General features: G+C 45.9%; 1 protein-coding gene across 25 annotated transcripts in view; it reads left to right on the top strand.

Annotated features, from left to right (window-relative positions):
• Positions 1-25,792, top strand: part of PPP1R12B (protein phosphatase 1 regulatory subunit 12B) — a 135,392-nt gene that overhangs the window by 37,727 nt on the left and 71,873 nt on the right. For all 25 annotated transcript variants that reach the window (XR_011682798.1, XR_011682801.1, XR_011682800.1 and 22 more), the window contains exons 4-12: positions 1,304-1,463; positions 5,627-5,771; positions 8,046-8,120; positions 10,854-10,933; positions 11,503-11,642; positions 16,590-16,693; positions 19,766-19,963; positions 20,728-20,810; positions 22,933-23,058. Coding sequence is in view for 2 of the 25 variants with exons in the window: in XM_071449873.1 (XP_071305974.1) it covers positions 1,304-1,463; positions 5,627-5,771; positions 8,046-8,120; positions 10,854-10,933; positions 11,503-11,642; positions 16,590-16,693; positions 19,766-19,963; positions 20,728-20,810; positions 22,933-23,058 (1,111 nt within the window). In the remaining 23 variants the exon portion in view is untranslated. The remainder of the gene's footprint in view (positions 1-1,303; positions 1,464-5,626; positions 5,772-8,045; positions 8,121-10,853; positions 10,934-11,502; positions 11,643-16,589; positions 16,694-19,765; positions 19,964-20,727; positions 20,811-22,932; positions 23,059-25,792) is intronic.

A 25,792-nucleotide genomic window follows, 5' to 3' on the forward strand; every position in this document is an offset into this window, starting at 1 on the left:
CTGTGAGCAGTTGCCTGCTGCAGACTGTAACAACAGCTCAAGTGTGTACAATTGCCCTCCCAGCTTCCAGCCACTGTGCCTCCAGAAATTCCTGGCTTTCTGTGTATTTGTGAGTGCCCTGTGGCTTTCTGTTTCCTGAGCTCGTGTAGCCCTCCTTAGGAACTCCAGCATGTTCAGGAATTGTGTGTAATAGCTACAAACTTGTCTAGTCCTTGGTCTGAAGCCAGTTTATTTCTGATCTTTGCAAAATCCTGCAACAGTGGGTCTCACAGGATCTCACTCTGAGTTAAATGTTTTCCTTGGTTCTGTTTTAAACCTAATGCCCCATAATTTAATTGGCAATTATGTCATTCTTATACTGAAAGTATTAAACCATAGGAACACTTGTTCTTCAGGTTTTTGAGATTTGTCATCTTCTAATTTGTATGTTTTCCTGAGTGGAGAGTTTTTGATTTTTGAGATTTGTCATCTAATTTGTATATTTTCCTAAGTGAAGAATTCTACTCTGATTAATCTTGTTTGGATTGGTATCAATACTTGTGATTGATACATTGTCCTTCTATGATCTCATTTCTTTGAAAACGCCGCTCCAGTCAAAGTTGGTTTTGCCTCTCATTGGTTTAATGAGTCTGTCAGCCAGACACACCTCCCTCTCCACATCATCCCCCTGCCTCTCCACACCTCCACCTGCCCCTGAGCAGTCACTTAGGCCATCAGCATAGATTTCTTCTGGCCTTCTAATGCCAAAATTATTTCAAATTTCGTTTTGTCAGAATCTGGGGGTATGCTGCTCAGTGGAATAATTCAGCACTTCTCTCAGCATGCCTGTCAGGAATGCCTCTGGAGCAGTGCAGACTCCTGTGTGTGTCACATGCAGTGTCCTGAATATGAAGTGAGCACAGAGCTGGCATCACTGTGCTTTTGCGGGAGACATCTGAGGGTCCTCAGACCTTCCCTGTAGATGTTACCCTCACTGCAGGTCGATTGAGTCAGTTAAGCTGTTGTTCTGACTCTTTATTTCAGTCTGGGACACAGCCCATGTAGAACTCAATCCTTCTATGCACACCTGAGCTTTTAGTTAATTGGACTGGGTTGCAACCACTGGCCCAGCTTTCAAAATTTTTAACTCAGGTAGTTTTTGAAGTCTGTCAATGACACAGAAGAGGCTTTTGCTGGTTGTTTTGTGGAAGATCAGAAATAGTTTACTAATATTTTATAGCAAATGAAGCATAGGTTAAGTGTAACAAGTACTTCAGAGCTTTCATCTCTTGTTGGTTTTTTGTTCTGTGCTTCACCCCTTTAGGTGTAGACCTGGAGCTGTCCAGGAAAGAGGAGGAGCAGCAGATGCTGCAGGACGCCCGGCAGTGGCTGAACAGTGGCAGAATTGAGGATATAAAGCAGCCTCGCACAGGAGCCACAGCTCTGCATGTTGCTGCAGCCAAGGGATATTCTGAAGTCATGAGGTAGGAGCTCCTCCCAGGGCTGATGCATGAAATTAGGGCTGAAGACATCTTGCTTTACATTCAGAGAAATGTATTCCATACTGAGATTTTCAGGCTGCTGTTTCTCAAAAGGCTCAGTGGTTTTATGTGTACAGCCACAGTGGTTCACCCAGAAGTACACAGGTACTGGAAGATTCCCTTTCATACCCCCAGTCCTTTTTGGAGTAATGAAAGCTTTTTGCAGAATGAGGCATAAATTACGAGGTCTCTAATTTTTCTAATCACAAGGTCTGATTTTCATTGTTATAGTTTCAGGACTAGCAAGTTAAACAGTAGTAGGGGATAAAAGTATAATGTTGACATACAAAGTGACAACACTTACTGCATGACAGTCACAAACATGACCAGTCTTGTGGGAAAATGCAGTGTCCACCCCTGTCTCACTGTCCTCTGCCTGTTCATCTTACTGCTCCTGCAGTGACAGAGGGATTCCAGCACCTGCCAGCTCTGCTGTCCTGGCACTAACAAGATTATTATGACCATAAACCTGCCCAGTGTAGCATTTCCTGGTAAAAAACATTAATATTGTTACAGGTAATGTCAAATTAGGCTTTCCACCAATAAAGCTTTCTTTACTCTTTATGTGTGGCTGGAGCTGCCCATGAACATAGAGCTCATGGAATCCCAGACTGGGTTGGGTTGGGAGGAACCTTAAAGCTCATTTTGTCCCACCCCCTGCCTTGGCAGGGACCCCTTCATCTGTCCCAGGTTGCTCCAAGCCCTGTCCAACCTGGCCTTGGACCCTTCCAGGGATCCAGGGGCAGCCACAGCTTCTCTGGGCAACCTGTGCCAGGGCCTCCCCAGCCTCACAGGGAGGAATTTTTACCTCATATCTAATCTAATCCTGCCCTCTCTCCCTGTGAATCTGTTCCTCTGTGTTGTTACTACATGCTCTTGTAAATAGTCTTTCCAAAGTGTCATAGTTTGACACTGCCCAATGCCAAGCACCCAGAGGAGTGACTGACTGACTGACTGACTCACTCACTCACTCACTCACTCACTCACCCTCCCCTTCCACAGCTGGGCAGAGGAGAGAAAAAAATTACCAAAGGGTTCATGAGGTGAGATAAGGACTGGAGAAAACCCTTCAAGGGCAAAACAGGCTCAGCTTAAAGTTGCAGAGTGAATTTATTGCTAACAGAATCAGAGGAGAATAATGAGAAGTAAAATAAGCCTCTAAAACACCTTTCCCCCCCCAGCCCCTCCCTCCTTCCCACTGACAGCACAGGGAGACAGGGTGTGGGGTTTGGTCAGTTCATCACCGAGATTTTCTTCACTGCTCTGGGAGAGGAGTCCTTCCCCTGTGAGACCCTGGGGTCCCTCCCATGGGAGACAGTTCTCTGTGAACTTCTCCAGTGTGGCTTCACTCTCACAAGCAGCAGACCTCCCAAAACTGCTGCAATGTGAGTCCCTCCCATGGGCCAACAGTCCTCCCAAAACTGCTGTAATGTGAATTCCCCCCACAGGCTCACAGTCCTCCCAAAACTGCTGCAATGTGAATTCCCCCCACAGGCTCACAGTCCTCCCAAAACTGCTGCAATGTGAATTCCCCCCACAGGCTCACAGTCCTCCCAAAACTGCTGCAATGTGAATTCCCCCCACAGGCTCACAGTCCTCCCAAAACTGCTGCAGCCTGGGTCTCTCTTCCCACGGGGTGCAGTCCTCCAAGGACAGGCTGCTCCAGCCTGGAAGCAGGGCCCCCTCTCTCCACTGGGTCTGCCACTGAATCACAGCTTCCTCCAGGCATCCACCCACTGCAGTGTCAGCACCTCCCCTGGAAGGTGGCCTGTGGGTGGATCTCTGCATCCCTTGTGGATCCCCATGGGCTGTGGGTGGATCTCTGCATCCCCATGGATCCCCATGGGCTGTGGGTGGATCTATGGATCCCCATGGATCCCCATGGGCTGTGGGTGGATCTCTGCATCCCCATGGATCCCCATGGGCTGTGGGTGGATCTCTGCATCCCCGTGGATCCCCATGGGCTGTGGGTGGATCTCTGCATCCCCATGGATCACCACAGGCTGTGCATGGATCTCTGTATCCCCCGTGGATCCCCGTGGGCTGCAGGGGCACAGCTGCTTCACCACAGCCTGCAGAGGAATCTTGGCTCTGGTGCCTAGAGCACCTCCTCCCCCTCATTCTTCTTGGTGTCTCCATGTTGTTTCCCTCACATGTTCTCACCTCCTCTTCTCTGACAAGAAGAAAAACTGTGCATGCCCACTTTGTTTTGATTTCCTTCTTAAATCTGTTGTCACAGAGGTGTCACCAGCCTCTCTAACTGGCCCAGCTTTGGCCAGCAGCCTGTCCATCTTCAGAGCCATCGGGGATTGGCTCTGCCAGACATGGTGGAAGCTTCCAGCAGCTTCTCACTGAAGCCACCTCTGTGGCCTGCCTGCTACCAAAAGCCAGGCTGTGTGTAACCAGCACACAAGCTTACTCTATTGCCTGTGTTAAAATCCATTCTGGAAGTATTCATCTGTCTTGATCCTAAGTTTCATAATTTTAAGTGACATGACTTGATGTCAAAGAGCTGTTTCATATCAAGCTCAAGCATTTCACCGTACTTCATGTTTCTGATTTGTATTCAGTCATTAGAACTTATAATTGAGTGATGAGCTGTCTGTACCTGTACTTTGCCCAAGAGCAGCAATCTAACACAGCTCATGTGGATAGAAATGTAATATCTCTGAATTGGAGGTGTTGGTCCCATCACCTGTCAGGGGAGGGTTGTGTATCCAGTGCTCCTTGATGAAGTTCAGTGTGTGCAGGATGACTTAGCTCTGGACAGCCTCTCCTTGGCATTAATTGTGGTAATGATAAACACATCTCACAGCAAGCTGACATTGTTTCACTCTTGTGTATGTGATGGCTGTGCTGAAGTTCAAATCCAGAGCTTTAGTGACTTAAACCAAGGGGGCTGACAGCCAGGAGCCAGCTAACTCTAAATGAGACATGGAATTTGTCTGTGACCTTGAGTCTCTTAGCAGCTCTGTTTCTCCCTTCTGCCAGCTGGAAAATCAACAGAAACTCAGCACCTAATTTACAATTTCTTTCACAGAGAAGCCCACAGCTGCTCTGCTGTGGCTGTGTTTTATTTAGCACAGTAGCACTTTGGTGTAAAGCTGCGGGAGTTTCCAAGCTGTTGGTGCCATGTGTGGGTCCTGCTGGATTCCCCTCATGCTGCAATGATGGCTCTGCATGGGGGAGCTTCTCACAATGGAAATTTTCAGGAGCAGTTTGACCAGACTTGCAGAATTCCCCTGGGATGTTATTCACTATTTAAGCAATTTGGATAATAGTTTTGATACAGGAGCTGCTCAGTGCTCTTGCCGGGTTACTGCTACACCAGGGTGCACATGGCTCTGGAGCTCCAGACTACCCCAAACCTTTTGTGTTTGTTTTGGTGGTAAATATTCAAGCTCCAGGTGCTGTGAAACACCAGTGTTCTCCTCTGATGAAGAAGGGAGGCTGGAAGGGGCACAGCAGTGAGGGTAAGGGAAGGAGATCCCAGGCAAGTTCACTTGTGGAAGATTTTCTTGAACTGTCCAAGGGCTACTCTGAAAAAGTGCATTTGGGGTTGTTTAATCCAAATGAGGGTTGCTTAGCATACAGATTTTACCTCTGTCAGTGTCACTGGTGCTTCCCTGCAGTCCTGTTGGTCTCCTTGAGGACCACCCCCCCCACTGTGCCTTGTGCTCTCAGAGAACCAAGCTGGAGCTCCAGTTCCCACATGTCCCTCTCCTGGCAGCTGCTGTGCCTGGCTCCCTGGCACAGGGATGCAACTGAGCCAGTCCAGACTCTCTCCTCTGCTGGAGCAGGAGTTCTGGCTGGGTCACCAATGCCAGATGAGAAGTCCAGGTGTTCTCCCAGTTCAGGACATGCTGAAAGGGAACCTTATCAGTTTGACATGTTCCAGCGGGTTTTACATTGAAGTCACTTTTTGTTCATTGCCCTTTCCATTACAGTTTTGAGCACATCAGGTGGGAGGTTGCTTTGGTTAATAAACAAGTCCAGAAGCTCCTGACTGTTATGGAGCCAGGCTGCCCACTTGGTGCCTAACAGGGGAAACTGCTGTCAGGAAGTCATTCCTGATGGGCTGAGATCAATCCTGCTGCTTTCCTCAGGCTCCTGATCCAGGCTGGGTTTAATCTGAACGTCCAGGACAATGATGGCTGGACTCCACTCCATGCTGCTGCTCACTGGGGAGTGAAGGAAGCATGTTCCATCCTGGCTGAGGCTCTGTGTGACATGGACATCAGGAACAAGCTGGTCAGTACACAACTAATGCAGGGTATTCTATAGCCACATTAATAGTGACTGATGCCTTCTGCTTGATCATGGAATCATAGAACCCCAGACTGGTTTGTATTCAGAGAACCTTAAAGCTCATCTCATCCCACCCCTGCCATGGGCAGAGACACCCTCCATTAGCCCTGGTTGCTCCAAGCCCTGTCCAACCTGGCCTTGGACACCTGCAGGGAATGAGCAGCTGCAGCTTCTCTGGGCAACCTGTGCCTGGACCTCACCACCCTCACAGCCAAAATTTCCTTCCCAATATCCCATCTAACCCTGCCCTCTGGCAGTGGAAGCCATTCCCCCTTGTCCTGTCCCTCCAGGCCCTTGTCCCCAGTCCCTCTCCAGCTCTCCTGGAGCCCCTTTAGGCACTGGCAGGGGCTCTGAGCTCTCCCTGGAGCTTTCTTTTCTCCAGGTGAGCACCCCCAGCTCTCCCAGCCTGGCTCCAGAGCAGAGGGGCTCCAGCCCTGTGGTCAGTTTAGTGGGCCCCTCTCAATTCTTTCCAGCAGGTCCATGTCTGTCCTGAGATGGGAGCTCCAGAGCTGGACACAGAGATCCAGCTGGGGTCTCATAAGAGATCCAACATCATGATCCATGTGCATGACAAAGTCATAGCAGTCCTCCTTGCCTGTGCACTGGATAATTTAAATACATCAGTAAATGAAGAATCTTGACTGGCAGAAGACAGAAGGGATTTCAGATATTATGGGAGATGTGACCTGATTGAACTTTAGCACTGAGCTTGTAGGAAGGGATAGGAGCTGATCTGTGCCATCCTGAGAAATCAAATGGCAGCAAAGAAACAGTCTAGGAGTGAAAAATAATATACCAATATTAAGGTATAAGGCACTGAAAACAAGTGAACCCAGGAGAAACTGGCAGTTTTAAATCCTCCCTCTTCTATATATTGGTAATAAAAAAGGAAATTGAAGATTTGTGAGACATGAGCGAAGAAAAATAGGATGGAAGAAAAGGAGCAAAACCATTTCCTTTCTAACAGTTGCAGCTTTTTCCTTAAAGAGCCCTTGGATTTTCAAGAGCTTGTCCAAGGCTGCTCTTGGTGTTCCATCCCTGCTGGGATGTCCACACTGGTCTGTGAGCTGCTTCCCCCTGGACCAGGTGTGCTGTGGCTGCCTCTGGGGCAGGAGGGAAGGCTGAATGTGCTTGGAGGAGCACCAGGGGCTGAAGGCAGGCAGGAGGATGTGATAAGAGAGGGCCCTGTGTGTTCAAGTGCATCCAGCTGTGCTGGAAACTACTGGAACTCAAATGCCCCATGAGGAGCCCTTTCAGCCTGGTGAGCTCTTTGGCACCCAAAATGTGGGCAATCTTTTCTGTTTAAATGCCATCAGGTGCTTTTCCTGATGAAGTGTTCAGGATGTGTATGGGGTCTTGTATCATGCCATACTTGAAACAGTCACAGGTGCATTTATTGTGTTACCAGCTCCTTCCAGTCCAGAATCATCTCCTTGTTGGGTCAGATGGATAAGGCTACCTTTTATTTTTTGACCTGTAGCCATTGGGTTTCAGGTTATTAATGGCATTTAGAGCTTTAGTTTGGTGAAAATGTAACCAATTTCTTGGTTTGTGCACTAGAGTATTTTTTCTGGTTTGTTTTAGTTGATAAATGCCCATGGATGTGGAAATGGATCCCAAATGTTTTGGCTTGCTGGCAGCCTTGCAGAACATTTAAATACATGATGATAAAGTAACACAGAATCAGGAGTGTCCTGAGCTGGAAAGGACACACAGGGACCATCCACTCCAACCCCTGCCCTGCACAGACTCCCCAACAATCCCACCCTGGGCATCCCTGGCAGTGCTGCCCAAACACTCCTGGAGCTCTGGCAGCCTCGGGGCAGTGCCAGCACCCTCTGGGGGAAGGACCTTTCCTGATACCCAACATAAGGAGAGGTTGATCACATTCCCTCTCAATACAAGACTGTATTGAAACTTGGAAACTCAAGCATAGTCCTGGCTGTTGGATTTGTCAGCAGCAACCAGGGAGCTGCACTGCCCCGGGAAAATCTGCTCACTGAACATAAACATGATCCTAGAGGTCTTCTCCAGCCAAAATGGTTCTGTGATTCCATGATCACTGGCACATGGGTTTCCTTGCTCTGGAGTGAAGCAGAGTGTCACTCACCATTTGGGAAGGGAGGATGTGGAGCATATGCACTGGTAAATGGGACTTTCTGGAATATTACCACCATGCCATCTCAGATATCCTCTTGTGTTCTCTCTTTGCACCAGGGCCAGACACCCTTTGACGTTGCTGATGAGGGACTTGTGGAGCATTTAGAAATGTTGCAGAAGAAACAGACTGTGGTGAGTTTCTGGAGATGGTTTTCCAATCACCTCTCCAATTACCTTTTCACACCCAGCTGTTCTCCAAGACATATGGTGCCAACAGATGCAGGAAGCTGAGGCCTACCTATTTTCTTTAGTTAATCATTTGCAATCTTTAATCACAGCAATATTTTTAATAGCTAGAAAGCTAGATAACTGGATGACAGCAGCAATGAGGTCAGTAGTGTGATGGCATGCAGAATTATGGGAACTGGTAAGGAATTTATGTTTATCTTTGTAATTGTTGTTATCCTGCAGTTGCTTTGTTGACTGGCAGGCTCTCTAGCATCAAAGTGCTCTGTTCCTAATGAGTGATTACCCAAGTCAGCTTTGTGTTTGCATCCAGGGAAATACACTGTCAATGTTGAGAAAGAGATCTGTTACCATGTCTGCCTTTCTTACAGTAGGGAGCCTTTGGATTGAGGAAGAAGAAATTATAAACTTCAGGGAATTCTGGACTGAAAAAATGGGTGGTTTCAAAATTATATTAAATTGCCATTTCATAATGCAGTGGAAGGGATTGGAAGGGATTATAAACCAAAAGTTGACATAAAAAAAGGAAAGCAAAATGTATCTTGTTCAAAGTAAGGGCAGTTGTCAAGCCCGAAAGTTGGGTTTGGATTGAATTGTTTCCTATTTCATCTGATCTACTCAATTATCTCATTTGGGTGCTTCCAAAACACAAGCTAACCTTCTTTCAAAAAGAATTAAAAATCTGTAAGTATCACTTAAAACATTGGGTTCAGAAACAGACAGAATGGGAGCACTGCTGATAAACCCCAGGAAGGGATTTTCAGGAACTGACAGTGTGGGTGGTTAGAACTCCAGCTCTGATCACAACACAGCTGCTGCCATCCTCAAATAGCAGCCTTAGTATTCATAGGAACCTCTTAAAAATTAATCAGCTTCTCCCTAAATGAGGTGTTGATAAATCCTATCAGGGTTGTGTTTTGGATTCCCCTCTCTCTCACTACCCAGGATTTTGCAGATAACTGCACTTCTTAAAAGAAAAGAAAAAAAAAAAGAATTGTTTTGGGTGACTGCTCATCCATTTTTAGGGCTGCTTTGCAGGGGCTACAACCCCCTGTTCTCTATATAGAAGCACTATATAAAGGCCTTCTCCATTTATTCAGTCACTGTAGAGCTAGGCAGAAGAATCCAGATTTTATTACAATTTTTTTTTTTAGCGGATATATTTTTTTAGTGGAAAAGCCAATTTATCATGTGTTTATCATGTGCCACTTCTGTCACTTAAAACCAGAAAACTTATATTTGTTAAGGATAAAACAGGCAGTTCCATGATGTTATTTCTCTTCCAAAATGGCTTTCCAATCAGATATGTTTCTCAGTCACAGGCAGAGCACTGTGCCACCCTTGCTGAAAGATCTGCTGCCATTATTGGAAGGCAGGGGGGATTTTTGTATGCTGGAAGCAATTCATTTGGTTTGGGTTTGGATTTTTTTCCCAGTTACTGAATTATCTGTGAATGGAGCAGGCTGTTTCCTGCACTTCCCTTTGCTGTGCTCCAGCAGTTTGGTCAGTTTAACAATGTTGTAGCACATGTTTAACAATGTTGTAGATTTTTGCTCTTCCCTGGAATCCATGCAGCTTTTCTCACTTCACAGGGTGCCCAGAGCAGCTGTGGCTGCCCCAAAGATCCCTGGAAGTGTCCAAGGCCAGGTTGGATGGCACTTGGAGCCACTGGGATTGTGGAAGGTGTCCCTGCCATGGCAGGGGCTGAGGCTGAATGAGCTTTAAGGTCCTTTCCAACCCAAATAATTCTGGGATTCTATGATTGAGAATTTACAGTGCTTTTACTTCCTTTGCCTGCTGTCAACTGCTGTCAAAAGGAAAAAAATAACCTGGTGAGGCATGACACAGCAGAGTCAGCCTTAAATTGAGCCCCTAACTGCCATCCCTACTTCTGCCTCAGCTCTTTCTGTGCTTCTGGAAGGTACTAAAACAATTTTTGGTTACTGTTTTGGCCACTGATGGTAAAATTAATATTGCTGCTCTCTAGACAAAATCTTTCCATTTCTGTGTGATCCCAGATATTCCCATGCAATCACTTTGTGCATTTGAGAGATTTAAGAAGTGACCCATCCTCACAGGAGTTCCCTGGTTGCCTGTACAGGGCAGACTGGAAGGCTTTCCTCTGACAGCAAGTAAATAACAGCCACAAAGGCAGCAGATTTTTAGCTGAATCTATTCTGATTTCATGGGCACACACACATGGACAGACCTCCAGCAGAGTCCCAGAATGGTTTGGGCTGGAAACAACCTTAAATCTCATCCCACTCCACCCCCTGCCATGGGCAGGGACACCTCCCACTATCCCAGGTTGCTCCAAGCCCCAGCCAAGGTGCTTTGGACCCTTCCAGGGATGGGGGAGCCCACAGCCCTCTGGGCAGCAGTCAAGGGTCATCCCTGGCCTTGGCAGGGGCAGCTGCAGGTGCCTTTGAAGGTTTTGTGAAATGGCAGCTGCGTTCCAAGGACATGCTGGGTGCTGTGCCCTGGTGGAGCCCCAGCACAAGGCTCACAGTGCCACTGCAGATGTGCTGCTGTCCCAGTGGCATCTCACACCAATCTGCAGTGTTTTGGTGTCACAAGGCTGGGCTGACCTTGTGCTGGGTGCTCGCTGGGTTCTGCTGACAGGGCTGGCTAATGTCTGTCCTCATTCTCTCTCTCCCATCTTCCTGCACTTCTGAGCAGCTGCGAAGTGAGAAGGAGACAAGGAATAAGCTGATTGAAGCTGACATGAATGGCAAGCCTCAAAACAGACTCTTCACCAAGTGAGTATCTCCCTCTTAGCTGAAAAGAAACTGCCCAGAAAGTAATGGGAGAGCAGCTTCATCTCTCACAGCCAGCTGGCCTCAGCTGGGTCAAAAACAATTCACTGCTGTTTAGTTCATGCATTTTTTTTAATCTGAGTACTCTCAAGTGCAGTTTTAGTTGTGTCAAATACAGTTTGTGTTGTATCTTAACATACCCAGTGAGTAGGGGAACAAGGGCTTGGGCTGGTGTTTGGTTCTCCAGCTCCTGCTCTGACTGAGGATCAATCAGATCTTTGGGCTGAGAACTGCACCTTTTTGTTGCACAAAGCCCAACAGCCCAACTGCTGCATTGTGTGGCACTAGAAAAGGAGAGATCACAATTTTGTGGATGGAAAAATGCTTGCAGAATTAGAAAATGTGAGACTGGCAGTGGAATCCGTGGCAAATTGGCCATGATGGAAGTGCTGGAGTGTTCAGTCTGTAGGTGGATTTTATCCTTTGCTTGTTCTGGATGTAGTAAATAATGTCTATGTCTTTCTGTGAAGTACAACTTGCTTGCCTAATCCTAAAAATTTCCTATTTTGCAGCAAAGAGAAGATTCTTTATGAGGAAGACACGTTGAAGTCCATGGAAACTGAGGAAGAGAACAAGGACTCAAGCAGTTCTAGTTCTGAAGAGGAAGAAGCTGAAGATGAAGTTTCAGAATCAGATGCTGAAAAGGAGTCAGGTAAGACTTAGTACAGCCTTGGATTTAATAACTAACTATTACCACTATTAATGTTGTTGTTATTGTTAACTAATTATATAATTAATTGTTAAGGACATGCTGAAAGTTTTACTTCCAGTGTATATGTACAGAATTTGGAGAAACCTGGAGCTACTCTGCTAAAAAAGCTGATTCAAATGCTGACTCACAGGTCATGATAATTATTTTTTTAAATCCTTCAGATTTAATCCTCCTGTTTTAATTCTTACTTCCAGCTCACATGTATTGAAAATAACACATTGTCCATAGCTTGTTCTCAAACAGGGTGTTTTTCTTGTTGGCCCAGTTCAAGAAGAATCCTTCAGGAGGGTAGGGAAGCAGGTGAAGGTGTAGGAGGGCAATAGCCTGTTGTGTTTGGATCAGTCTGAAATGAAGGACTGAAGCTGCTCTGACTGATTATAGAGGTGAGGAACTTCTGTTTTCTAGGCTGTGATGAATAATAATTGCAAAAGATAGTGGAAAATAAGGATTAAGTACACAGGGTCACAGTAGCATTTGCATTGCATTATACTGCTGGCATCTTACTCCCATTCCTTTTCCATAATTTCTGTGGCTACCTTAATTAATTTCAAAAGTCTATATGTACAGCACAGAAAGTTTAAATACAGATACTTAATTGTACAGTAAGCCAAGACTTATTTGTACTTAATATTCTACAAACACAGATGGATCTTGGACTATGATGTGTTGAAAGGTTAAACTACTTTTAACATCAACTCGCTTGGTCTATATCCAATATACTAAGAAATAGGTCCTGAGGAGAAGTGTAGTTTAAAGTTTTGTTGTGCTTCTGTGCCAGTGAAATTGTCACTGTGTTAGGATTGTATCAGTTCCTGCTGTTGGGGCAGGGTGAGAGGAGTGGGAAATCCTGGCTGGGCTCTGCTGCCCCAGCTAGGTGGGAATGGCAGGAACACAGGGAAATGATCTTGGGGTTTTTACATCAAGCAAGTCTAGTGGACATGTCAGTGGTAGAAAGAGACATGCAGCATAGGTCACATATATTTTCTCCATAAATCAGGGGTTTACCCTGATTATATACATATTTATATAATATAAATTATACCTGTCTAGCTGGGTGTCAGTGTTTCTAGTCCTTGTAAACATGGTGGCAGTTTGACCAAAACAACTCAAATGTTTGCACACCTCTAAGACCTGGAGCTGTGTGGGGTTTAACTGAGTCAGGAGCAGCCTAAGATCCTTCAGCAAGGAAAGCTCTACAGCACTCAGCATTAAATTTTGTTTAAAGCCAGAACATATCTTTTTATTGCATTAATTCACTGAGCAAAGCACATTATAGGAGTATATGTTAAACCACTGAAGCTAATAGAAATGGGAGACAACAAGCATTCAGGTAGTGATTCACCTGCAGGCTTTGTTTCCTGTACTCTGCTTTCCTGGGAAGATTATTGGATCCTTTGAGAAATTTCCATCAGAATTGAAACCTCACCTTGTGAACTTCTGAAATCTCTGGTAAAATGAGTCTGGATTTGCTCAGCTGGATGGAGACACAGCTCTCACTTGCTGCAGATGTGAGGGTCACATCTTTGGTACTCTTTTTAAAGCAAGATTCTGGAAGGTAACAGCATCAGCCCACATTATAGGAGGCCTCCAAAGAGAAGTAGGATTTTTCATTTTGGTACAAAAAAATAACAAATGTCACAGTATTACTGATTTCAAAGACAGACAATGGTATTCCTGGGGCAGCAGGCAGGGGGGGATTCTGCCCCTGTGCCCTGCTCAGGTGAGACCCCACCTGCAGAGCTGCCCCAGCCCTGGGCTTCCAGCACAGGAAGGAGCTGGAGCTGCTGGAGCCAGCCCAGAGGAGGCACCAGGGGGATCAGAGGGATGGAGCAGCTCTGCTATGAGGAAATCCTGGGAGAAATGGGATTCCTCAGCCTGGAGAAGAGGAGTTTGGGGTGACCTCATTGTGACCTCCCAGGACCTGAAGGGAGCCTGCAAGGAAGATGAAGAGAGACTGCTTACAAGGGCCTGGAGTGACAGGACAAAGGGGAATGGCTTCAAACTGACAGGGAGTAGGTTTAGAGAGGATAATAGGAAAAAATTCCTCCCTGTGAGGGTGGGGAGGCCCTGGCACAGGGTGCCCAGAGAAGCTGTGGCTGCCCCTGCATACCAGGAAGTGGCCAAGGCCAGGATGGAGCAACCTGGGATAGATGGAAGTATCCTTGCCATGGCAGTCGGTGGAATGAGATGGGCTTTAAGGTTCCTTTTGGTTCAAACCAATCTGGGATTCTGTGCTTCTGTGTTTATCTGGTCAGCATTTTACATGCTTGCATTGTACAGGAGGCAGGGGTATGAACACATGATTATTATTCCCTTATTCCTCTTCATTTTCTGTAATATTCCCATACCTTTATCATTCTGAGCAGTGCTGGACACATAGATTATGGCTGTTGTTCTAAAGTGTTCAAAGTCCAGATGAAAAAAAAAAATTCTGAGTGGTCTTTTTAAACCTAAAAATTCCAACCCCTTTGGTAGCTGAGCATAAAGCAGGACATGTAGAAGCTGGCAGTGTAACACACAAGTTTATTTTGAGGTGTGTTTTGAAGAGTCTCAGGTTGCAATTAATTTGTTGAATTTGCAGAGACTGTGAGAGGAAGAAATTGGATGAGGGAAGCAGTGAAATTGTTGGAAGGCTTCAGAGTAGTATGTTTCTTATAATCTGTAAGAAATTTTTGTTCTTCAGACAAAGGAAACTAAGAGCATTCATGTCACTTATTCATTTTGAAGACAATTAATTTGGCATTGACCTCTTGTAAACAAGAGAAAGATCAGTGTAAAATTCTGTGCTGATTATCTGTGCTGGGAACTATTACAATATGTAATTATTGGGAATTAAATCAGGCCAAGGAAGCTTTTAATGTGGTTTTGTTTAGAAAGCAATCAAACAAAAACCCTTATCCAAAAACCCTTACAGAAAAGGAATTAGAAACCTAAATTTTTACTCTTAGCAAATTTGTTTTGAACTAATCCTCTCCAGTTTATCTTGTCTGGAATTCATAATGTTCATTACTGAAATTTTGGTAGAATAAAATGTGGGATCCTGCCCAAAGCCAGCCCTGCCAGCACAGAGTCCCTCTGCTTGTCCCTCTTCTGCAATGACAGAAGATGTCCCAGAATGTCCCAGTCACATTGCTCACAGTTAGTCCTTCCCAACCTGTCATTACCACTTTAGCCTGTGCCCTTCTAATTAGGCTTGACCTTAAAAGCTGTCCTGTGTGCTGTAAACTTCCAGAGCAGGCTCCCAGTGCCCATCCAGCCCAGACTGGAGAGCTGCTGCCACCTTCCCTTCCTGCAGTGCTCTGTTTTACAGCCTCAGTCACAGCAGAGAGCAGCTGGCACAAAATGGGCATTTCCATGCACTTGGATGCCCAGGGCCTGCAGGGAGGAGTGAGGGAGGCTGGGTGAAAGCTCTGCTCCAGAACTGAAATTTCTGCTTCACACAGAGGGAAAAGTGGCTGGGAATTCTTTCTTCTGCAGACCCACAGGAGCAGCTGGAGCTGTGCCAGGGGAGGGTCAGGCTGGAGATCAGGAAAGGTTCTTCCCCCAGAGGGTGCTGGCACTGCCCAGGCTCCCCAGGGAATGGGCACAGCCCCGAGGCTGCCACAGCTCCAGGAGTGTTTGGGCAGCGCTGCCAGGGATGCCCAGGGTGGGATTGTTGGGGGGTCTGTGCAGGGTGGGGGTCAGACTGGATGATCTTTGTATGTCCCTTTCAACTCAGGAGATTCCTGATTCTGTCTTTGTCTCTTTAGTTCAGGCTCTGTCAATCCTGATAACTTCCTGTTATTTTGCAATGTTTCTCTTGGCTTGCTTTTTTCTGGTTTTTGTGCCCTTTGAAACCTTATTTTTCTAGTACTGAGAATATTTGTTACAGAAAGATTGATCTTGACACTCCAAGGTGCCATCCTCCCAGATGCTCCATCCCAAACAACTCCAAATATGTAACAGCAGATTTTTATTCCCTGCACATAGGTTATTTGCTAGGACTGTTGGGGTGCTTATGCTTAAAATTGCTGTATTTTTTCCAAGCCATGACTGTGTGAGCACTCATAGCTATAAGGAAAGCTTTGGTTTGGTGTGGGTACATCATTTCTCAGGCAGGTTCCATGTGCCTGGGTTTATGATGAATAGTCTATCTCTAGCCTGTGCTCTCCTGTCAAGTGAACCTACTGCCTGAGTCACACTTTCTGCTTACTCTCCCCCTGGTAATGTCTGCTGAATGTTCTTCTGTTGAGCATGTGCATAGATACAAAAAATAAATGTGATACTGGACAGGTGCTCTTATCTAACAAGCAGGGAGCCTTATCTAACAGCTGTGAGCTTGGACAAGGGTTGCTTAGCTTGCTTGGAGCCCAAGTAAGGGTTTTTGTTGGGCAGCAGTCCTGGCTTCCTGTAAAAAAATGGATTTTTCTGTAGAAGACCAGAAATTCTGCCCAGCAGCACAAGCAAGTGCAGAGAACTGTGCAGTGAAACCCAGCACTGGGCACTCAGGGCTGTGGGCTGAACCACACTTGTGGTACAGGAGCAGGAACAGCATGTGCCCCTTTTCACCCCAAGATTTACCAGGGAACAAATTCCCAGACAGGAAACAAAATTGTGAAAAACAAAAAACCTGTGTGTCCTCTTTATGGTGCTTTCTGCAAAGATTTTGCTTGTCTGTGAGGATCAAGTACAAAAGCTTTGCCTGGCAAATGTGTCCGTCCTGTTCTTTAGGAAGTGGGAAGCTCCTTGCAGAAAGCCCTGACACTGCCAGTGCAGAAGGCACTGCCATCTCTGTGATCCAGGGAGGTCCCACAGCACTGAACTGGAGAGCAGACCACGCTGTGTAAAGAAGGGCCTCAGAAGTGCAATACTGAAACATTTGTTTTCTCTTCTTGTTTAAAATTGTAGAGAGAAAGGAAGAGCCCTTTGCCAACCACTCGAGCCATGAATCCAGGCCCAGCATCACTGAGCCAGCACCTGAGCCCAACTCCTTCACTGCATCTGCCAGAAGAGTAAGTGAATGTGGATCAGTGGGGACCCCAGGAGTGCTCAGAAGCAGGAGGTGTTACTGGGAGATGGATGCTCTGAAACCAGTCTTCAGAGCACTTAAAGACTTGAATTTAGAAAAGCTTGGTAGTATGAAATTCTGATAAAGATGTGCATTAACAGCAGTGTAGGGACAATATGGTTCCTCTTGAATCTCTGACCTCCAAAGCCAATTGTGGTGAAGAAAGCCAGCCTAGAGCACATGCTCTGTGTGCTGTCAGTTCTCAGGGGCCTGGTGCCAATGTCTTCTCAGCAGATCTGTCACCAGAGCTGATTTCTGCCTGTGTGCCAGTGCTGAGTTCAGCACCATCATTTAAGTGCCTCTGCCTTGGCAAAGCCAGGTGAGTGAGTGGTGTGATGTTACTGCACAGCAAGCAGAGGGTAGTTTGCATGTGGCTGGCCAGCTGGGCTATGAAAGCTTTGAAAGGTGAAGTGGTCACTGAAATCTTATGTGAATCCTCCAGCTCTCAGATCACTCAGCTAGATGGCACCAGGAGACTCTGCTCTGCACAGGACTCCTGTTGTGTGCTGCTGCTTTCTTTTTGCATCAGACTATGGAGAAAACAACACAGAAACCTGGCCCAGGGCTGAAGCACTCGGTGCTTGTCAGGGGGAAGTGTTTCTTGCTTAGTCACAATTTTCTATTTTTCACATGTAACAGAGCGTAACCAAGATCAAATGAAACAGAGCTCCTCTGGGCATTGTTCAGCTCAGGCTGGCTTAGCAGGGGAACTGTTAGAGGGAGAAGGATGCTGGGAAGAGTGAGTACTTCAGTTAACCTTTTCCCAGCTGCACAGGTTTGGTCTCTCACTCCTTTGAGCTGCTGAACACAGAATAAGGGTGTTAGGGTATAGAAGCTGGCCTGTGAGTGGAGAAATTATTGATTTGACCTCAGTCACTTAAGATCAGCTTCTTTGCCTTCTCTCACCTGTTTGATTTTTCTGTAGGTCTCTTTGACAGACTGGGCTTTAGATTGGGTTGCCCTCTATTAGGGGAGTTATTAGTATGTGCTGTTCCTGTGTTGTTCAGAATTTACAGATGGCAGCTTTTGCTGTGGTTTTGAGCATTCTCTGAGGAAAGCATCAAAACTACATGAAAATGTTAGGGCTGTGTAGCTCAGTAGACTGGCAGTGCTGGAAATGGTGGAGTACAGATTAACCCTTTGCATCTGCATTGAAATGACATGGGCTGAAAACATTGCTCCAATACTGGAGGGATAATTTCAGCTTGGCAGTCTTCAGGCAGTGAGTCTGAGGGCAGAACTCTCCAGTAGCTCCATTTATTCTGATTAGTGTCAGATGTTTGTGTCACATAGAATATGGTATAATAATGCTTAGATCAGCTTTGATCAAAAGCCTTGTCTGCCCAGTGTCCTGCCCAACAGTGACCATCAGAAGCTACTAGAGAGCACAGTCTTGCAGGAATTCCCTCCCACAGTCCTGCAATTGGCATTTCAGGGACTCGCTGAACCTGGTTTATTTTTGGTCTTCAATAGCCCCTGTTGGACTTTTCCTTTATGCAGTCACATTTTGACTGGGATTCTCTAATGTCCAGTGGTAAAAAGAGTCCTTCAGCTTAGTTAAAAACTCTACAAAGCTCCCTGTCCTATTAACCAACCACACACTGGATTTGTTTGCTGTCCCTCATTCCTTTATGGGAAGGGCCAAGGAATAATTGTTCCTTACTCACCCTTCTGTGTTCCACTGAAGGTTTCATGTACCTTGGTCATATCTCAGCCTGGAGACTACAGATACACTGAATATCTCCTCATGCAAAACCTCTCTTGCTCTACTCGTTCTTGCTGCCTTTCCCTGAACTCTTCCCTTCTTGTCATCTGCTGCTGAACCCTGGACCTGAGCTGTGTGTGGTACCAAAGGTGTGATTGTACCCTGCAGTAACACAGCCACAGTGGTTGTGTGTTTTGTATTCTGTACTTTTCCAAAAATTCCTAATAATTTATTTGCTTTGTTTCCTGTACAACTTGCTGCTTAGCCCTGTACAAGTATCTCTTGTGATGCTCAGGCTCCATTCTTGAATGGCAGTGTGCAGCCTTTGGACAGACTTGATCACTCTAGCTTAAGTCATGCATTGAAGCAGTTGTACATTGAAGCAGTTCTACATTGAAGCAGTTCTACATTGAAGCAGTTCTACATTTAAGGACTAATACATGCAGGTCAGAAGTGCCTCATGGAACAAAAAGCACAAAGGCCCATTCTGTGCTGTGCACAGTTACCTGCCCATGGAAGAGGCCTTAGTGAGGCTGAAGTCCAACGTCCTGCTCAAAGCAGGATTAAGCTCATGTCATGTTGCTTTGTCCTACCTGAGCTCAGCTGAGTATTAAAAGGTCTCTGAGGATGGAGATGCTCTACTCCCTTATTCTCTGTCCCAGTGCAACTTTGATCCTGCCAGGAGTTACGTCTCCATGTCAGCTGGGATTTCCCAAGTGGAAACTTGTCTGTTCTCCTTTCACGGTAGACTGTAGAGAAGTCTGGTTCCATGTCCTCTGCAAACCCACCCCCAGGTAGCAGAGCAACTAAATCCTGTCTTTGCCTTCTCTTTTCCATGCTGAACAATCCTGATTCCCTCAGTTTCTTCCTTTAGTGTTGTTGACTACAGCTCCCTGGTGATCTCCGTGGCTTCTTTATTTGCAGCTAGTTCTGTAAGACCTGAGTATTTGTTTTTGGAATTCTGCCTTCACTGAATAATTCCCCCTTCCTAAATGGGTGATAATGAAGGCTTCATTGTTCCTTATATTCTTTCCTCAAAGCTGGAGGAGGGCATTGTGTAGGCAGAGACCTGCACAGTGACAGAAGATTCCTTTCATCCTCTGTCCTTGGGGATGAGGCACTACAGCAGTTTACATCCCTGTGAGTTCACCTTGAGCTCTGTCCTGTAATTAAAGTGAAGTAGGAAATAAGTCATTCTACCTTACAAGTCTAGCCCAGCAAAAACTGGAGCTTTTTGAAACACTTTCTGAACTTAGAGTGTGCCTTGCAGTGCTCTTCCTTTTTCCAAATGTTCCATTTTCTCTTCCACAGTTCAGTTGGCTCAGCAAGTCCGATGAGCAGAAGGATGAGTCGCCCTCGTCGTGGCGGCTGGGCCTGAGGAAGACTGGCAGCCACAACATGCTGAGTGAAGTCACTGCCACTCGTGAGGCACAGAGGGATAAAACTTCTTCCATCTATCGCTCCTCATCCAGCCCTCGGATTTCTGCACTCTTGGACAACAAGGAAAAGGTTTGGCTTTCAGCAAGGATATTTCAGTGTATCCCTTCACCCCACAGGTGTAAACCCCTTTCCCTTTGAGTTATTCCTGGGGTTTGTATCCATAGCAAACAAGGGTCTCTTTCATTCTTACCTTCTTTTTCTTTTGAAAAATATTTTCCTCCTGTCAGTTGTTTCTCCAGAACTGGAGCTTGGTGTCCCTTTGGCCTAATTCCTACTCAGTTAGGACCAGCCACTGAACAGGGGCTGCCAGTCTGGCACAGCCTGTTCTTTAACAGAAAATGTCCAATCCAGACAACAGCACATACCTGCAGTGGAGAGTCTCCTTCTACATCATTTATATGGATTCCTCCTCTATCCACCAGCTGCATTTGTAAATCCCATCCCACCTATTCAGTAACTGTAACTTTTCTGCCCATGGGTAGAGATGCCTCTTCCCTGGAGGTATTCAGGGCCACCTTGGGTGGAGCTCTGGTCTAGTGGCCTAAAGATCCCTTCCAACCCAAACCAGTTCTCTGATTCTGTGATTGACAAGTTATTCTCTAAGTTAGAAGATGCTTTTATTCATTGGTCATCAGGAAATTCCTTTCAGAACTGATATTCCTATGCTGTGGCATGTTGCTTTAAGCAACATTAGAGAAGCAAGAAGTTGCTTTAAACCAGCTGGTAGGAGAATGCTTTCTTAGTTGAAGAAATTTGAACATGAATTTATTTACCACTGAATGTGCTGGAAGGGTAAGAGATGTGTAGCTGAAGTTCCTCTTTCGCTTCACCAGGACAGAGACAACAAGAGTTATCTTGCCACCATAGTCCCCAGAAGACTGAGCAGTACGAGTGATACAGAAGAAAAAGAAAACAGGTGAGACTGGCTGAAGTTAATGCTCAGCTTCCCTTCTGTCAATAGTACTTCTGGAATATAATTTTTCTGTAGTCATGCTCTGTATATTTTCTCAGCAGTCTCAAGTACACAGGAATTCACAACATCAAGAGCAAGCTCTGTCTATAAAAGTTCTGGTACGTTGGTTTTCATTTAGGTGAGCAGGAATCAGCAGACTGGTTCCTCCACCCTGTACTCACACAGGCACAGGCTCCATCCAGGCAATCAGATTTATGGATCCTTTTTCCTTTTAATATGCAAGTGCCTCATTTTGTAGCTGCCACCTGCACTTGTAGTTGTCACTTGCTCAGCAGTCACCTTCAATCCCTTTGTTCACACCTCTGTCACTTGAGATTCACTTGAGCTTGTGAACTCTGCCATGTAGGAACTGTTTCATTGCATGGCTGTTTTTACAGTCAGTGTGTGTAAATGCCCCTGGTCCTAACCATGGTGTAAATGGTGTGTGTATGTCCAGGAATTCCAGATGTATTTGAGGAGCTGATCTCTACTAGCAGCTTCTTCAGGGGCCTTCCAGTGCCTAAAGGGGCTCCCAGAGAGCTGGAGAGGAACTTTGGACAAGGTCCTGGAGTGCCAGAACATGGGGGAATGGCTTCCCACTGCCAGAGGGCAGAGTTAGATGGGATAATGGGGAGGAATTCTTGGCTGTGAGGGTAGGCAGGCCCTGCCACAGGTTACCCAGAGCAGCTGTGGCTGCCCCAAGCCTTTAAATGTCTAAGGCCAGGTTGGATGGGACTTGGAGCAACCTGGGCAGGTGGAAGGTGTCCTTGCCTGGGCAGGTAGTAGGACAGGATGAGCTTTAAGGTCCCTTCCAACCCTGGCCATTCTGTGATTCAGTTTGTACTAGAAGGAGTAAAATTTGACCTTAGCCTCAATTCCAGCTACTTCCCCAACAGAGGAGGAAAGGTACATGCAGAGCAGTGGCCGTGAGCTGTAATTGTTGGGCAGGAGCTGTGGCAGATGACACCCTGAGAGAATTTCAACACAGCTTGAGAATCTTTGCTGATCTTTTGCTGGAACCTCCCCACTGTGTTCTTGTTCACTCTCAGGCAGTCCCTGAGATCCAGAGTTTTACAGACAGTTTGTGTCTGTTGATCAGCTCAAGAAGCTTTGGCAGAGGTTGCTGTGAGTGGCACATCCCGCTGCAGGAGCTCAGTGTCCTTTTCTGGGTGGAGTTGGACTGGCTGAGCAGTACTGACCTTCAGGAACAGATGGTGCCCAGGCATGCTGTGTAGTACAGATTTTTTCTTAATACTCTTTCCTTTCAAAACATTTGGGTTTTCTTTTCTGGAACCTACAGGTGTCTTGAGAGAGCATCAGTCTAGGCATGACAACTGGAAATGAGAAATAATTGCTTGCTGATAGGGGAATGGATTAGTGCTGCATTGCAAGCTCCAGGTCCTGTCCAGCACCAGCAGAGAGCAGGATACACTGTCAGAGTGTGCATTAGCATTAGGGAAAGAGCCCTGTTTTCAGATAACCAGGGTAAACAGGACTACTAGGAATTTCTTGGTAACTTGTCAAGTAGCTTTAGATGTTATAAATATTTTGTTTGTTGTTTTCTGCTTCATGATTTTGTGGTTGACCTGGTAGTGCTGGGTTAATTGTTGGACTCAATGATCTTAGAGGACTTTTCCAAGCCTAATGATTTTGTGAAAGGCTTTGCTGTGCTGAATTGCTTTTGTCTTTGCCTGGATAACTTGAAGAATAAAAGCTGCCCTGCAGTTCCAATATCTGCCCATTTATACCTTGTTGTTTGATACAGACAGCAGTGAGAATATTAAATGACACTATTTAATATGTTAAATTACTTTTATGGACAATCTGAATTTCATTTGCAAGTTTTCTGACTAAAAAGGATCTTGTTCCTCTTTATGCAAAACATTACATCATCTGTGGTTCTTAAGTGAGCTGGCAAGAGCAGGAGCTGATGTTAAGGCCAGAGCAGGTGTTTCTCTGAGCTGTGTCACCTGAACAATGAAGCACGTAGGTGTAAGGGAAGGATCTGTGTTGTGAAACTGTGAAGGAACCAAAAGCAGACTCCAGAGGTTTTTCTAAGCCAAGCCTGTGCTCTGTGCTGCTGCAGGGAATCTGCTGTGAACCTGGTGAGGAGTGGCTCCTACACCCGGCAGCCCTGGAGGGACGAGCCAAAGGGAAACGAAGCTCCCCACTCTGGTGCACCCACTACCTATGTATCCACCTACTTGAAAAGGTATGTTCTGTCTTCCATGGGTTCTCAGGCAGTCAGAACCACTCTAAACATGCCTCCCACACCTCAGCCTCCTGCATCTTGTAACTGGCCTTGGGACCCTCTTCTGCTGAGAGCAGGAAAGAAAAGATTTTTTATATTTGTCATGCTAAATAGTGTTTTTAAAGGCTATAATTTTTATTAATTTGCAAATTGCTGTACTGAATTTAAATACTCTTCTTCACATAATTCAAATGCAAAGTTTTCTCTGTTTAATGCTGGTGTTATGGTTAGAGAATAAAACCAAAATTGATCATAAAACAGATTAATGTAATAAGAGTCCAAAAGCATTGCTCAGATAGCTCTTGGTGAGTAAGTTATAGCTTTTCTCTAATTTTGGTTTATATTAGTCCATGTTTATAGTATTATCAGAAAGTGGCAGTGTTCTCGTGCATGATGTACAGCACTTGCTAAGGAGTGAAACTGATGCTTCCACTGTTGTTTTGTAAGGCAGTAAGGAAGCAGTTTGTTCACAGTGTGTGTGAAGTTGTAGAGGCTGATTATTGGTAAAGGAGCCAGGAAGAAGCAGGAAGGCAATTCCAGGCAGAACTCCTGTAACTGCAGTGTCCTGGACTCCCTTGGGAGGCAGAGCCTCGGTGTCCTTGAGGTGCCACCTCAGGGCTCTCTCTGAGTGAGCTGGAGCAGTGCCCTGCTCTGGTGAGCAAACAGGGCATTGCTGGGTTTTCATGTGAGCAGGAGGATCAGCAGTGCCAGCACCTCACTTTTATTTCAGCTGATACTGAAGACCATGAAAACAGCCTGTAATAAACATGTCACACTGCAAAGCCATTGTGTTTCTGCTTAAGGACAACAGCAGCAATAGCCAAGGTTTTAGATTGAGTTTCACGAGATTCTACACCCTGAACTAAATAATTGTCCTCAGTCAGAACAATTGCTTGAGATACTTGGGAAGAGGCAATTTGTTCCAGTGTTTGTGCTGTTTCTGTGGAGGTAAGTGGTGCTCAAGGATGTGTGTGGCCAGTTGCTGAGCACATACGGATTCATTGCCACAAAAGGTGAAGCTGCCCCTTCAAGCAGGAGCTTCTGCTCTGCTGCTCCATTCTGGTGACTTCACAGCTATCCTGGGACGTGATGACAGCCCAGCCTCCATGGCTTGTCTCTCTGAAGCTGGTCTGACAAGCTGCAGCTGATTACATTGGAAAACTTTTGTCCCTTGCAGCTGGCACACCTGTGCTGCTCCCTGAGCTGAGGGACAGCCCAGTCACCCCCAGGCAATCTTACAAACATTGCTGGTTTATCCCAGCTAATCCTGCACCAGATTTAGTGTTGCACTCACACAGTTGTACTGTATTTCCTTGGTTAAACTGTACAGAGAGTGGGGAAGGTTTAGGCTGCATTGGGAGGTCACTAATAATGAGTTCTTGTTATAAAGGCTGAATTTTGCCCTTTCATAAGAGGGTGACTGGTTCACATGCAGGTACAGAGAATAGCTTTGTCAGGTAGGAATAAATGTGCTTTTAAAGGAGAGATCAATGGGTTTGCATTTCATATACAAACAGTAAAACCATGATCAATTAGACCTTTGTCCCATATAGTTTTCTGTAGGAGAGCACAGAGAAATTGAATACAATTGTATTGAACTTTTGATTTCTCCAGCCTTGTGCATCCACCCCTAAGATGAGAAAAGGAACCTGGTTAGACATAAGCATTTTGTCATTTCCAAGTATTAGCAAAACTCTCAACCCAGCTCCAAAAGGTTGAAAGCTTCTTCTTAGAGAGGAAGAATTCAAGGGAGTATGACACGCTTGGATGTCACTGAGGGGATGACTGTACACATCTGCAGCTCCCCTTTGCCTCAGCATTTGACTGATCTCCATAAAAATCACAGACTTTGGGTTGGAGGGGACCTTAAATCCCATCTCCTTCCACCCCCTGCTATGAGCAGGGACACCTTCCACAAACCTGGCCTTGGACACTTCCAGGCATGGGGCAGCCACAGCTGCTCCGGGCAACCTGTGCCAGGGCCTCACCAGCCTCACAGGGAGCAATTCCTTCCCAATATCCCTTCTAACCCTAAGTTACGTTCTTTAAGTTCTTTGTGTGACACCCCAAACATAGAATGAACAGCAGCAGCAGATCATCTTAAGATGGGGGAAAAGCTGGGTTTTTCTTTTTTTCCCCCTTTTTTTAAATAAAAGGGAATAAAATAACTTGCAGCAATGTTACAAATGTTCTTCAGCTTTGGTTGAAGCATATATTGATGCTCTCTCTGTTGTGGTACTGGCAGTTGTCCTGCTTTCTCTGTGTGTGCCACTGGCCCAGAAATCTACAGAACCCTGCTCTAATATCCTGGTGTCCATTTTAGTGTGTACTGGCCTTCAAAAATCCAGGTCATTTGGACTGTAAATGAAAGGATGTGGAGGAAAACTGGCATAGCAGGTTGGATTTGTTCAGCATCCTGCCTTTGACATCAGCCAGAAGTGCTGCCTCCCAGGAAGGGCTCACACTGGAATGAAATCCTTCAGCCACACAGTTTCTCCTTCATTTCACATTTCTGCAAATACCTCCTTGCTGGTTCTGGTCACATAAAAGCCATTGCAGTGAGCCAGGACAGCAGTCCCTGCAGCCCAGACTGTTGCTGACAGTATCTGGTTTTGAAGGAGAAGTTGCAAGAGCCAGGATAACTTCAGAGCAGTTTGCTACCTCCCATGCTCTCCTTGCTTCCAGCAATCAGGAA

The sequence above is a fragment of the Agelaius tricolor genome, unplaced genomic scaffold, assembly GCF_023055355.1.
Source record: "Agelaius tricolor isolate 1412-34295 unplaced genomic scaffold, bAgeTri1.0.p SCAF_30, whole genome shotgun sequence".
NCBI classification, from domain to species: domain Eukaryota; kingdom Metazoa; phylum Chordata; class Aves; order Passeriformes; family Icteridae; genus Agelaius; species Agelaius tricolor.